At 43.0% G+C, this 14085-nt stretch overlaps 1 protein-coding gene across 1 annotated transcript; it reads right to left on the reverse strand.

The window, feature by feature from the left end:
• Positions 1-133: 133 nt before the first annotated feature.
• On the reverse strand, positions 134-13618 carry LOC137148017 (zinc finger protein RFP-like). Its single transcript, XM_067540427.1, has 7 exons — positions 13196-13618; positions 12413-12508; positions 6906-7136; positions 6124-6146; positions 3421-3536; positions 2145-2177; positions 134-1470 (listed from the first exon to the last, which is right to left on the reverse strand). The coding sequence occupies exons 1-7, from the start codon at positions 13610-13612 to the stop codon at positions 959-961; spliced, it is 1428 nt and encodes a 475-aa protein (XP_067396528.1). The 5' UTR covers positions 13613-13618; the 3' UTR covers positions 134-958.
• Positions 13619-14085: the final 467 nt, after the last annotated feature.

The raw sequence follows: 14085 nt of genomic DNA on the forward strand, positions 1-14085 counted from the left end.
TGGCAGCAGCTGCTCCATAGTTAACGTTGCATGTCATTTTCCATTATGCAGTGAGACTTTGAGAGGCACAAGGGGTGATTAGGCCACCCCCAACTCCCATTTGTGCTTTTGAAAATCTCTCCGTAAAGTCTGATTTTTTTTTTTTGGCCACCCACCTAAAACTCACCAGAAAAGGAAATATTGATTCAAATGGGTAGGTTAGCTCTGGTGCTGACGGGGAACGTTTCTACCCAAGCTGAACAGAACTGTGCAAGTGATTCCTGCCTTGCAACACCCTAACACGAGGTGTCTGCTGAAATCCAAGAATTCTTCTGATGTTATTTATTGCTTTATAGCAGAAAACCAAACAGAAGGAGAGAGACAAAGCATAGGCTGCAGGATTCCCCTGGCTGAAACCTCATTCCCAGCCCCCTTCCTCCTTTCACTGCTTAGTGTCCAATGCTAAAATTGGCTCTGGCAAGCTCAGGTGGGCTCAACAGTGGTTCCAGCCCCACTGGGCCTGACTCTGTGCTCCATTACCCCAGCATAAAGTGGAATTATTTCCAGGGAAATCCAGGGGGCACACTGGTACAATAGAGGGGAGAATCAAACCCATTACTGGGCAGTCATCAGCGAGGTGCTTGGAGGGGCACAGTGCACAAAATGGAGACAATCCCTGCCTCAAGGTGCTTACGCTTTAACAGAGATGCAGGTCGGGGAACCAAGAGGAGGAAATCAGGTGATTGATTGGCTAACATTATTGTTGCTCCGGGGGAGGTGCTGCGGAAGAACAGAGTCTGTAGGAGGGATGTGAATGCGGAGAGTGTTGGGGGCTTGGTAGCCTGGGGGATAAGGACACACAGACAGGGATGGGAGGAGACATAGCAGGGGTGGCGAATAGCATCAGTGGCAGGCATGTGGAGCCATGGACATGCCTTATGCCAGGGCAGAGTCCCACAAAGGCATTTGGTCCTCTTCCCTAAGGGCATAGCTTTATCCATGAGCCCCGTGATGGGAGCCAGAAGAAAGGGAAGATTTTCCCAGTAATGGGGGCTGGGAACGTGAAGATTGGGGCCATGCTCTGCCCATCGTAAAATGACACCCACCCCCCTTCATAGTCCAGATAAACCCGAATCCTCCGGGGGCAGTTACTGAGGGTCAGGTGGGTCACGCTGGAGGTGAAAGCCCAGTACTGCTTCTCATACTGCCCCATGGCCCAGATGCCCTCCTCAGGGTCCAGGCTGATCTCCCCCTTCCTCCTCACAGACTCTTCGGCGACCCCTACAGTCCAGCCTCCCTCATCCCCCACTGCCACTTCCCAATAGTGCCTCCCTGAGGTGAATCCCTCCGAGCCCAGCACGCAGGGCTCGCAATCAAATCTGTGGGGAGTGCTGGGCAGCTTCTGAGGCTTCTTTCCCAGCCTGACGCTCTTCCCATCCACAGCCAAGACAAGCCTGGGGTGTGCTGTTTCTGGATCCAAGGTCACATTTGCTGCAGAGGGGAGAGGATGGCAGCGTTAGAGCAAGTGCTCAGTGCTTGGGCAGGGCTTGTTCCTTGCAGGGATGGGAAAGGGCGGGGCTGTGGGGGCCCCAGGGAGAAATCCTTGCCATTGAAGGGGGAAGGGCAAGTGGAAGGCTTGCAGAGGGGAAGGGTGCATTATTCAACTCCCCCCCCCCCCTTCATCTCCTAGTGAGAAGCTTCCTCAGCCAGACCCTCACCTCTTCACAACCCTAGAGAGGAGTGGCCCCAACCTGGCCCAGCTCTCCAAACTGCCACACCTTCCCAGCCCCCTGGAGAAGCACCGCAGAGAAACAGAGATGTCCATCTGTATACAGTATGGCAGCCCCCTTCTCCTCCTCAGCCAGTCTGTATACAGTATAGTAGGCCCCAGTACCTTGTACAGTGCATTGGCGCAAGCCCATTTAGCTTGATTTCTAATTTCTTTCTGCCATGTAAGCCAGAGGACAGGAAGTCTGGCACCTGCCCTGCTAGCTGATTGATTCAGGCAAACTCCCAGGGCTAGGCAGACCCCCACTGAAGTGAGGGCAGGGATCTGCCTACATAGATCATACATCTTACAGGATTGGACCCACGTCTGTATTTGCTGGATTTGGGTCTATGTACATGTGAAAACTTTCACTGCCCCTTCAGTCCCATAAATTTACCTTTATACAACTCCGGTTCTGATGACAGAGACACTAAACAGAGAAAAGGGTAAAAGATGAGAGGCTGTGCTATCATAGTTGTGCGGAGATTCCTGTGGCTATGACTTAGTTATAAGAGAGAGTATGGCCCACATGAGGAAGCAGACCTTGATTACACTTTTTATCAAGGGCACATTTATAAATATGTAAAGAATTAATAAATGATTGGCATTGTGAGCATATAATAGATATGAGAATACATGTTTTAACCCTCTGTAAAGACATCACTAGAAGATATTGTGGAGGGCTATAAGCAAACTATCAACCTGTTGGACTCTTAATTAGACAGTTAATTAGAACATGTATCAATTAGGACAGTTAATGAGAATATGTATTTATTAACTCTTCAGAAGCTGTTTATAAGTGTTCCCTTAATATAAAGGGTGTCCCAGATCTTTTTAGTGAATCAATACTGTTTCCATGCTAAAAGAAACAGCTTCCAGTGTTTTTGGCTTTGTCAGATTCATGAAGCAAGAAAGAGATTATGTCCTTGAATTTCTCATGGATTGGGACAAACAGAAGATTAATAGATGCACCTGGATTCAGACATTTATATTATTTTTAATAGCAGAAAGTTTTCTCTATAGCTCTCCAGAATCACATTATTGCCATGAGATTTTTTTTTTTTTTTTTTTTTTTTTTTTTTAAACTTTTAAGTCAGGAATTTATTTTCTTAATTAGATGATTTATGGGCATATTTCCAAAGTGCCTTAACCCCAAAAGCTTTGTGGGATAAACATAGCATGTACGCAAACAAGTTAGCAATTCAGTGCACACCTGCTGGTGAATTGCACACCCACATCAGAGCTTACCAGCAAGGTCACCGATATGGGGCACAGAAATGTCAGTTTGTGGGGTTCTGCCTATGAAACAGGCATCAGGCTTTGAAAATGTTGCTTATATTGTTGAGATTTTGCTGTTAGGGGGTCAGGAACACCCCTCAACCCAGATCCAGAAACTTCTTAAACATGTAAGCTTGTCTGTGAACAATATCCAGGTAGAATAAAGTCTTAAATGCATCCAAACAGTTTTTGCTACAGATAATTCACTGGGTGCCACCAGACACAAAGGGTTCTGGCTCCTATTCTAAATACCAGAGATTATTAAACGACAGTGACTAATAATGACCTAAATGTCTGAAGCCTGTATCCTTCCCTCTTCATCTGTGAGATTCCCTTCTCTGCCCTCAGAGCCATAGAGGGTGAACTAGAAGAGACCCAAAGTGGCCATTTATTACCTTTGAATTTCTGCACAATGCCTTGGAGAAATACTGTTTTTCTAAAGAAATCCCAGGCTCTCCATTTCATTTCAAGAGGGAAGGTCACTGGATACTGAACTTCCTTCCTTTGGCATCTAAAGAGAAACACGTATTGTTACTTCATGAAATAATAGAATAGATCATTCTAAGTAGTGGTAGGAGGGAAACCAGCAGAATAAAGACAATGGACTTCAAGAAGGCAGACCTAAGCAAACTCAGAGAATTGGTAGGTAAGGTCCTATGGGAAACAAGGCTGAGGGGGAAAAAGAGTTCAGGAGAATTGGCAGTTTTTCAAAAGAGACAGTATTAAATGTAGATGCTGGAACTAAGAGTGCTGGGGGTGCTACCGCAGCCTCCCGGTTTGAAGTGGTTTCCATCATATATAGGGTTTACTGTTTTGTTCAATGGATCTCAGCACCCCCACTATACAGACTGTTCCAACACCCCTGTTATTAAGGGCACAAGAGCAAACTATTCCACTTGTAGGAAAGATAGGACGTATGGTAAGAAACACACACACACCGGCTTAACCAGGAGATCTTCAATGATCTGAAACTCAAAAAAGGGTCGTACAAAAAAAGTGGAACCTAGGTCAAATTACAAAGGATGAATATTAAAAAAACATGTAGGGACAAAATTAGAAAGGTGAAGACACAAAATGAGATTAAACTAGATAGGGACATAAAGGGTAACAAGAAAACATTTTACAATACATTAGAAACAAAAAGACAACCAATGGCAGAGTAGACCCTTTACTCAATAAGGAGGGAAAGATGATAACAGAAAACGCAGCAATAACCAAAGTGTTAAATGCCTTTTGGGTTTCAGTTTTCACCAGAAAGGTTAGTAGTGATCAGACAACCAACGTAGTGAACATCAGTATAAACAGGGTAGGACCTGAGGCCAAAATAGGAAAAGAACAAGTTAAAAATTACCTAAATAAGTTAGATGGCTTCAAGTCATCAGGGCATGACGAAATACATTCTAAAATACTTAAGGACCTGGCTGAAGAGATCTTTGGGTCATTAGCAGTTATCTTTGAAAACTTGTGGAGGACTGCAGAGATCTCGGAGGACTGGAAAAGGGCAATATATAGTACCTATCTATAAAAATAGGAATAAACACAACCCAGGGATTTATAAACTAGTCGGCTTAATTTCGGTACCCAAAGAATAATGGAGCAAACAATCAGTTTGTAAGCACCTAGAAGATAATAAGGTGATAAGTAACAGTCAACATGGATTTCTCAAGAATAAATCATGTCAAACCAATCTAATATCCTTCTTTGACAGGGTAACAAGCCTTGTGGATGGGGGGAAGCAGTAGATGTGATATATCTCAACTTTAGTAAGGTTATTGATACTATCTCACATGACCTCATAAACTCACTAGGGAAATACAGTCTAGACAAACCTACTATAAGGTGGGTGCACACCTGGTTGGAAAAGTGTACTCAGAGAGTAGTTATCAATGGTTCACAATCAAGCTGGAAGGGCATATCTAATGGGAACCCACAGGGATCGGTCTTGGGTACGATTCTATTCAATATCTTCATAAATAATTCGGATAACAGCATACAGTGTACCATTTATAAAACCTTCGGGTGATACCAAGCCAGAAGGATTGAATGCACTTTGGAGGACAGGATTAGAATTCAACATGATCTTGACAAACTCGAGATATGGTCTGAAATAAATAGGATGAAATTCAATAAGGACAAATGCAAAGTACCAGACTTAGGAAGAAATAATCAATTGCAAAAATACAGAATGGGAAATGACTGCCTAGGAAGGAGTAATGCAGAAAAGGATCTGGGGGTTATAGTGGATTACAAAATTAATATGAGTCAACAGCAATGTAATACTGTAGCAAAAAAAAGAAAAAAGAGAACATTGATCTGGGATGTATTAGCTGGAGTGTTGTAAGCAAGACGAGAAGTAATTCTTCTATTCTACTCAGCATTGATAAGGTTTCATCTGGAGCAAAGCCGTTTTAAGACCTTCGTAGGCCCTAGGCACACTTGCCTTCATAGGCCCCTCGACCGAAATAACTAATTTGATTTTAACGTCTGGAGCCACATTAATTGCGAGGTTTTGTGGCCCCCTAGTTATGCCACTCTGAGCAAAATGTCAAATAAAAATTGTTCAAAATTGAAACCTGTATTTAATGCATTCCCTTTTGCTAATATTGTAACCATATTCCTTAAAAGCTTAGAAAATTTTAAATCTTGTCACAGAATTAAATTTACAATGGATATATGTAATAATATAATAGTAATTTGTACCTTAGATAAATATATTTAATTTAAGAAGATATTAATTTTGATTTTATCGTTTGCTTTTCAAATTTTCGGATAAATTTTATTTTAGTTCAAAAAAATTTTCGTAGGCCCTAGGTACTGTGCCTATTGTGCCTAATGGATAATACAGCCCTGATCTGGAATATTGTGTCCAGTTCTGGGCACCACACTTTTGGACAAATTGGAGAAAGCACAGAGGAGAGCAACAAAAATGATTAAAGGTCTAGCAAACATGTCCTATAAGGAAAGATTGAAAAAAAACCTGGGTTTGTGCAGTCTGGAGAAGAAAAGTCTGAATGGGGAACATGATAACAGTCTTCAAGTACATAAGAAGTTGTTATAAAGAGGAGGGTAATAAGGGTGAGAGAGAAGGAGCCACGTACCTGCTTAAGGTGCTTCTGACATCCTAGAGGACAAAGAGAAATAAAGAAAAGTCATTCCACAGACCAAGGATTCCTCCTGTGCTGGGGGAGTTGCTTTGCTTTAGCAGTTTCAAGCTTCAAAAAGACGGTGACATAAACAGTAGAAAATGAATACACTCAGTAATGGGACAGATCCCAAATTGGTGTAGATCTGTTCAGTTCCACTGACTTCAACAGAGCAATGCCAGTTTACACCAGTGGAGGATCTGCTCTGATATGTCTTTACAAGACGGTGGAAGATAGAAAACTAAGCAGCCATGACGAAAATGCAAAACCAGTTTGTTGTGTTTTATGGGCTTTTCCCTGTAGCTGGTAACTTTAGTACAGACCAATAGTACAGTCTTTGGGTATCTGTTGATGGGCGCTAGAGAACAACCTAGAGTAGGTAGTCTATAATTTCAATTCCGGTCATTCATTTTGTGAAATTTGGGGTTTAGTCTTTTGGTGGATCTTTTCTCCACCTTACTTCAAAAGAAGCGGACGTGCAAGTTGTTTTGTCCAATATAGATGTGGAGGTTTAACTTGATCACTGAGGACCTGCTCTGGAGCTTATTGAAGTCAATGGGAGACTATCCATGGATTTCAGTGGGCTTTGGATCAGGGCCCAAACCCTCCACTCCAAAAGCAAAGTAACTATTGATGGGTTCCACTGCAATAAGTGTGGCATAATTGATCAGAGAGTGCAGAATCCCCCGCCCCCGTTTCCTATGCAGGGATCTGGGGTGTTTGTTACACAGTCTCACCATCAGGAATTCCCATGCTGGCTGCTGCCACTTCTGCTCCATTTCACCGATCAGGCTATTGAGGTGGGATAGTTCTCTGGAGAATCTGGTGACACATTCATTCCCCTTTTTCAAGATTTCCTTGTCCAGCTCACCCAGCTGGGCCAGCAGGAGTCGCTCCTTGGCCTCTAGATACTGATGCAGTTGCTCAAATTCAGACACAATCCTCTGCCTCTCACGTTCTGTCTGTTGCTGTTGTAACCAGACACACACAGGGAAAGGGCAGGTCAGAAACGCTGATAACTAATGCCTGGGAGTGATGAAAGTTACCTGATGTTTCAGAAAGTCTTTTGTGAATTTAGCTGAAGCCACTAAGAATTAATCAGGTGAATGAAGAGAAAACAGCTTCTTTGCTCATACGTACAAGTCTGGCTGTAATGCAATGGAGCAGCCTGTGCCTCCATGCCAGTGCCATTCCTCTACAATGTGGTCACTTCCCTTATGCGTATTTAGGTTTTTTTCCCATACACGCATTATGGCTACTCATTATCCTTACTACTTCCCTTCCAACAGAAGATCAATGAATAAGGAAAAACCACACTAAGATCAGAACTATGGGTTCCTCCTCCATCCTTAGTACCATTGATATGAGCTACTAATCCGTGTGATGCAACTGGGCTCCAAGCAGTATATCCAATATATTTTAAAGTGATATGGTAGCATTGATGAAAGGTGCCAGATTGTTAGCTCAAGGGGACTAAATCCTATGCCAATCTCTAAAGTCTAGTCTACATGGGAAAATTAACTGGCATAGCTATAGTAGAACAACTATTCCACCACAGCCATTCCAGAATAACTCTGCTTTGGAAGTGGAGTAATTATTCTGCAATCAAGTGACTTTTGTTTCAGAACAGAATGTCCATACATGGGAGTTATTCTGGAAAAGCTATCACTAATCAGTTATTCTGCTATAGCTAAGCCAGGACTTTTCCCCCATGTAGACAAGGCCTGAGACAGGTGCAGGCTTGGGCAGTGACAGTCTCCAACACATAAGAACTTTCCATTCGAGGAGATACATGGCATGTCTACACTGGCAATCCGAGGTGTAATTGCTGGTTGTGTAGGCGTATGTGAGCTAGCTTGAATCTAGCTATCTTGGTCAAAATAGCAGTGAAGCCACAGCAGGATGGGTGGCAGCACGGGCCAGCCACCTGAGTACAAACCCACTTGGGACCCTGGGGACATACTTGGACAACTAACCCTGGTTGCCATGGCTTCACTGCTATTTTTAGCCATGCTAACTAGATCAAAGCCAGCTCAGGGAGGCGTACACAGGCAGCAGTCACACCTCTGATTGCCAGTATAGCCATACCCACCCTCTCCATGACCTGTTCAGTACTTGTTCTCTCTGCTGAGATGGCAGGCGAGGTATGCAGTTAGTAGACCGGGAGGTAAATTTCCCTAAGAGTCAGCTTTTCAAAGGTATTTAGGCTCCTAAAGATGCAGATAAGTGCCTAGCAGGATTTTCAAAAGTGCCTAACAGGTTAGGTTCCTAACTTCTATAAGTGCCTAGTCTATATAAGTGCTTTTGTAAATCCCAATAGGCACCCCTCTGCATCTTTAGATGCCTAAATCCCTTTGAAAATCTGGTCCTAAGTGACTTGGGAGCCTGTGAAACTAAGCACCCTGTATTCACACCGTGTACACTATTGGAATAATCTTTGTACATCATATGCCTTGTGAGGTATCATTTGAAAACTAATACCTCGTTGATCATTAATATTCTTGCATGATGTATGCACGAAGATTCAAAAAATATTGAATTAAAAAAGTTATGGATCTATGCTGGAATTATGACTAATGTGTGTTTAAATCAGATATGTCAGGGGGGAGTTGGTAAACAGGTCTGCCTTAGACAAAGGAATGTGTATTTGATTCTCTGACCAGCCTACTCTTCAGGCAAAGACAATCAAGGTCCATTTTTACATATTAGGTAAGCAAAGCTATTAAGCTAACACATCGGGAAAAAAGAGCATGGATCTTCTTTCACCACCGAACTCCATGTCGCCTTTCTCACAGCTTGAATTAACTTTACTTTGTGGAATCAAAGAATTAATCATAAAATTGATTAATAGAATGCCTGGCCTGAAACTGGTCATAGAAGGCCTGGCCTGAAGTTGTAGCCTGAAACTGAAATAGAAGCCCCAGGTTAAACCATTAATAGAATGCCTCAACTGAAATTATGATAAAGATGCTAAAATCCCACAAGAGGTCTCTGAACCACACCCCAGATGCAAGTTCTCTGTTATGAGCCTTAAGCCTTATTGAAGTCTGTGAACAAGACTTCACCTGTTTCAATAAGTACCCAGTACCTGCCCCCCTTTGTCTTACCGGCCCCATAGAAACTCAGTCCATACAAATTAGCTTTTTTGAACAGGTATTGTGTAATCACCCATCTTCGGGTGTTAGCCAGGGTCCCTGAAAACTACATTGTATAATCAAGTGACTCGTTGGGTGTTCCTGTGAGGGCATCAGGTGTGCCCCACTGTGCATTGTGATTGTCTATCCTGTTAAGCATAAACTGTTAATCAAATTCCACTATGCGATCAACATGTGACTGAACCTAAGCAACCCTTATATAAGCCTTTTGTTTTTAGTAGCCAGGCGAAGTTCCAGTGTCCAGCATCTAGACATGCTGCCTGGGCTTCCCTTTAGCTAAAGTATTTTGTATATGTGTGTGTGTGTCACAATTAAAGCTGCACTCGATCCAACTCTAAAGTATAGCAGAGTGATTTTTCCTCGACAACTTCAAGAGGTAACCCTCAGAAGAATCTGTTTCAAAGGTTTACTGATCTATAAAGATGGGGTTAAACTTCAAGTGATACACAATTGCATCAACTGATTGCCTGCAACATTCCTATATTATAAGAGTGTACAGAGTGAGGTTTTTTCTGAAAGCCTATGACACACTGGTGATTAATATTATTGTGAATTATATGTAGGAACACTACATAAGGAATTATGAACACTCATTGATATTAGGCTTTCCAGTCTGTGACCAAAGGGAAAAAACAGGCTTTCCCCCCAGATAGGAGGGAATGTCATGGCTATCTACCTGTCTCCAATGAAATTAAGCAAGATGTGACCAGAAACAATGGAAGCTCCATCTACACGGACCTCATCAGGAGGATGGGAAGCCCACAAGAAGGGAAAACAGCATGAGGTCATCCCACCTCTCGAAACAAAGTCATTGAACTTTGGAAGATATGAGCAAAGATGGAAGCCATCTTTGTCATCCATCATGAGACAGACACAAGAGGCCAGAACTCATGCTAAGAGGGGTAGGGGGAGTTGAAGTCTCTGGGAACTGAATATAGGTGAGAGAAGCCATCTTGAACAACGACTGTTCCTTGATAGTTTAAGTTTTAGACTTTTAGATGCATGTTTTCACTTTTGTTTGCTTGTGACCTTTTCTAACTTTATCCCTCTTACTTGAATTCACTTAAAATCCTATCTTCTTTTCTTTTTTAATCCAAACAACTAGTGCTGTGTTTGAATTGGATTGGATGTTAACTCTCAGTTAATGTGGCAAGCTGGGGGGCTTTGTGCATTTAGAGGCACAGACGAACCCTATTATTTCTCTGAACTGTCCAGGAAAGGACTGACATTACAGAGCACATGGTTTGGGGAAAATTCGGGACTGGGAATGTGTTGGGGTCACCCTGCAAGTAGTAATCAAGGCTGGTAGAAGCCAGAGTGGGGCCATGGGGCTGTAGACAGGCTGCTAGGGTCCGGGCTACTGAACCAGGGCTGTCTAGCACACAGACAGTGAGGGTGTGACCTGCATGCTTGTAGGCTGGTTGTAGACATCCCAGGTTGGGAACCACAGCAGCAAACCTTGTGAGATACCCAGGGATACCTCACTGGTTTGGAATGCACCCCGCATCCCATCACAGAGCATAGGGCCCATTTTTCAAAGGGACCTAGGAATTTAACACTCTGAAAACAGGACGTAGGTCTCTAAAGCACATCTGAAAATTTTACCCCAATCAAAAAATCCTGACTTTTTTACCCACAAAAATGTTTCATTTTTCAATCAAGAAACAGAAACTGGAATTTTCATCATATTTTCAGTTGCAATTTTTATTTTGTTTCAGTTTTCAAAACCAAAAATTATGTTATGGAGGTTCTCCCACTATACTCTCTCCCCCACCCCCACATACACAGTTTTTTTTTTAAATTTCCTTTTTCCTCCTTTTCCAGTGGAAAAAGAAGGAAAGCAGGAAAAGGGAAAGAAAGGGGAGCCCCCCTAACTCCAAATCTGGAAATTGAAACTCAAAATTAGTTTTCAAAAACTGAAACAAAATATTCCGTTTGAAACAAAATGAAGGTTTTTTTAGTTTCATTTGACTTTGAATTTTCCTGCTGCAAAAAAAAAAAAAAAAATCAAATAATTTCATCAAACAAAATTTTCCTGTGGAAACTTTCCATTTTGGTGAAACCCCAGTTACCAGTGGGTTTGATTAGCTCTAGCAATTCATCTCTGGAGTTGTGCTGAAGGCTTTTCTGCTGTGAGCACATCTCTTGTTACTAAGAAATAAACCAAATTATTTTGCACAGGCCACCAATCAGTTTCAAGTGACTTTTGCTTTCAGTGACTATAGCCTTTGCCTGAATTTGAACTGGGTGGAGGTGGAATCTTGCTGGGAGCAACTGAAACATTATTTCTTTGTCCTAGTCACGTGATTTGGGTCAGGTCCAAGAAAGTAAACAGCCCTGTCATATGACAGGAGTCAGTGACTCCCATGGTTTCTGGTGCATCTTCCCTTTTAAAAACAAATCAAATGTAAATACACAAGGAGCTGCAGCTAAGTGACTCCATAAAATATTTTTCTACATAATGGGAGCTTACCTTTGCACAAAAGCATAAAGCAGTATTAACATCTCACAGAAGGTAGGCTATTAACTGTTCCTCTAATGCTACTCAGAGTCTGAATACACTTAATATTCTACAGCAGCACAACTGCGCAGCTGTAGCACTTCAGTGTAGACACTCACTAAAGTGACGGAAGAGGGTCTCCCGTCGCAGTAGTTAATCCACCTCCCCAAGAGGCGGTATCTAGGTCAATGGAAGAATTCTTCCATTAACCTAGCACTGTCTGCCCTAAGGGTTAGGTCAGCATAGCTACATCTCTCGGGGGGAGTGGATTTTTCACACCCCTGAACATCTTAGCTATGCTGATGTAAGTTTTCAGTATAGGCCAGCCTTCAGATTAATCGCAGGACAGGAGGGACTTTTTCCTATATAATCTCCAGAAGGCTAGTGGAAGGGCTGCTGTGACTCACCCAGCCCTGATCCAGCCACTCTTTCCTGGGCTGCTGAAACCTTCCCCTTTTCTGCACAGATGGGGTGAAATCCATATGTAGAATTCCCTTCCATGGATGGAACAAGGGGGTACAATCTGGCCCAGAGGGTAGTAATAAAACTGCCCCTATTTGAATTTGCCCTAAGTGACAATAGCCCCTACCAGCAGCTCCTGGCGTTCCTTTTCTCCATGTGATTTAAATGCAACGAGAGCTTTTCTCTGTTTCTTCAGAATCTTCAGATGGACCCAGATATGTTCCTAAGGGAAAGGAAGTGAAGGAAAATGGTTCAATCTGGTTTTTCTTTTCTGGGCTGGTCTTCCCCACCCCCACAAAACAAAACCATTACACTGTTGCTTGGTTTCCACTTAACCTGTGCTTTAGCTCTATCCTGTTTATTAAACCAACAGGAAAACTAACACGCATCCCAGGAATCTATCAGCTGCTGGAAAAGATCAGGTTCGTCTCTAGTAATGTATGTGGTTCAGTGTTGCCAACTCATAGTTGTATTGTGAGTCTCACACTAGTTAATGGTTTTCTTAAAGCCCCAGTTCCTGGAGTCAGGTGAATATGTGAGACTTTCAGCTTTCATTAAAAACAAAAATACGTGTTCCTAGGCCACAGGTCCATGGACCAAAGTTTGGAAACAAGAACCCTAAAGCCTCAAAAACCAGAAGGGAAATAAAGAGACCCAACATTTATTATTTTTAAATCTCATGATTTCTGAGCCAATCTTATGATGTTAGGAGGCCTGACTCATGAGTTTTGAATGCTTAGGACTGATAATACTAGTGGCTCCTTATATCAGTCAGAGTCTATATCCAAATGCCAAGGTGCATTAGACAGGGGGCTATACATGCAACTAGAAACAATATAAAAGTAATATTAAAAAGTCAGTATGTAAAGATAATACACCTAGATCAGGACAATAGAAAGCAGTTTCCTACCTTGTATTCCTGGGCAGCCTCCTCTACTGGAATCACCTTGTGAGACCTGTGATCCTGGGATCTATCACAAACCACACAGATAGGGATTTGATCCTTTTTGCAGAACAGTTTCAAAGCCTCCTGGTGTTTCTCACAGACTCCCCCCCACCCTGGTTTTCCCTCTGCTTGGAACATATGCTTGATTAGTTCTGTAATGTTTGCCAGCTGCCTGTTTGGTCGGAAGTTCCTATGGGGGGAAGCATTTCTGCACTGAGGACAGGAGAAGCTGCTTGGCCCTGATCCTTCCCAGAACTGGGTGATGCAGGCTTGGCAGAAATTGTGCCCACAGTCTAAGGACACCGGGTCTGTAAAATACACCAGGCAGATGGGACAGGTAGCTTCCTCAAGCAGACACTCAGCAGCATTCACAGCAGCCATGGCCCCTTCGTGGTGTCCAAACAAGGTTAGTTTCACTTTCCTGTACTCAGCCTGTAGCAACAACACAGGGCGTTTCCCTCCCTGAAACAGTCCATTGGGCACAGAGTTACAGGTTGTGGCTGTATCTGGGCCCCTGTCTAAAGCACTCACTTTTTGAGTGAAAAGCCCCACTAGTTAACAGTAGGTAAAACACACACACACCCTGCCCCCTCACCGGCCATAAACAAACACATATAATATAATGATGATAATAACAACACTAATTTACAGAAATGGTTATCAAACTAATTAATAATAAATGACTCTTACCAGAGTAAGAAGCGAAGCCTTCCCTGGTGCAGCTGCCATCGCATGCCTCCGCCTCTTCCCATCCCTGGTCCCTCATGGATGGTGGGTAACAGAGGCGGCGAGTGCTAGCAGGTTGGCCAGGGCTGCCCGAGGCCCCCACCGGTGCGGGGCTGCTCCTCTCCCTC

The sequence above is a fragment of the Emydura macquarii genome, unplaced genomic scaffold (genome assembly GCF_026122565.2).
Source record: "Emydura macquarii macquarii isolate MOO-44397 ecotype Brisbane River unplaced genomic scaffold, CSIRO-AGI_Emac_v2 contig_587, whole genome shotgun sequence".
Lineage (NCBI taxonomy): Eukaryota > Metazoa > Chordata > Testudines > Chelidae > Emydura > Emydura macquarii.

Excerpts from the sequence above, each read along its gene's own strand:
- LOC137148017 (XM_067540427.1), bottom strand. The coding sequence starts at position 13,612 with ATGGCTGCTGTGAATGCTGCTGAGTGTCTGCTTGAGGAAGCTACCTGT. Across the intron at positions 6,147-6,905 it reads CAGCATGGGAATTCCTGATG|GATGTCAGAAGCACCTTAAG; the intron begins GTGAGACTGTGT and ends TTTGTCCTCTAG. Across the intron at positions 3,537-6,123 it reads GTCAGAAGCACCTTAAGCAG|ATGCCAAAGGAAGGAAGTTC; the intron begins GTACGTGGCTCC and ends GTTTCTCTTTAG.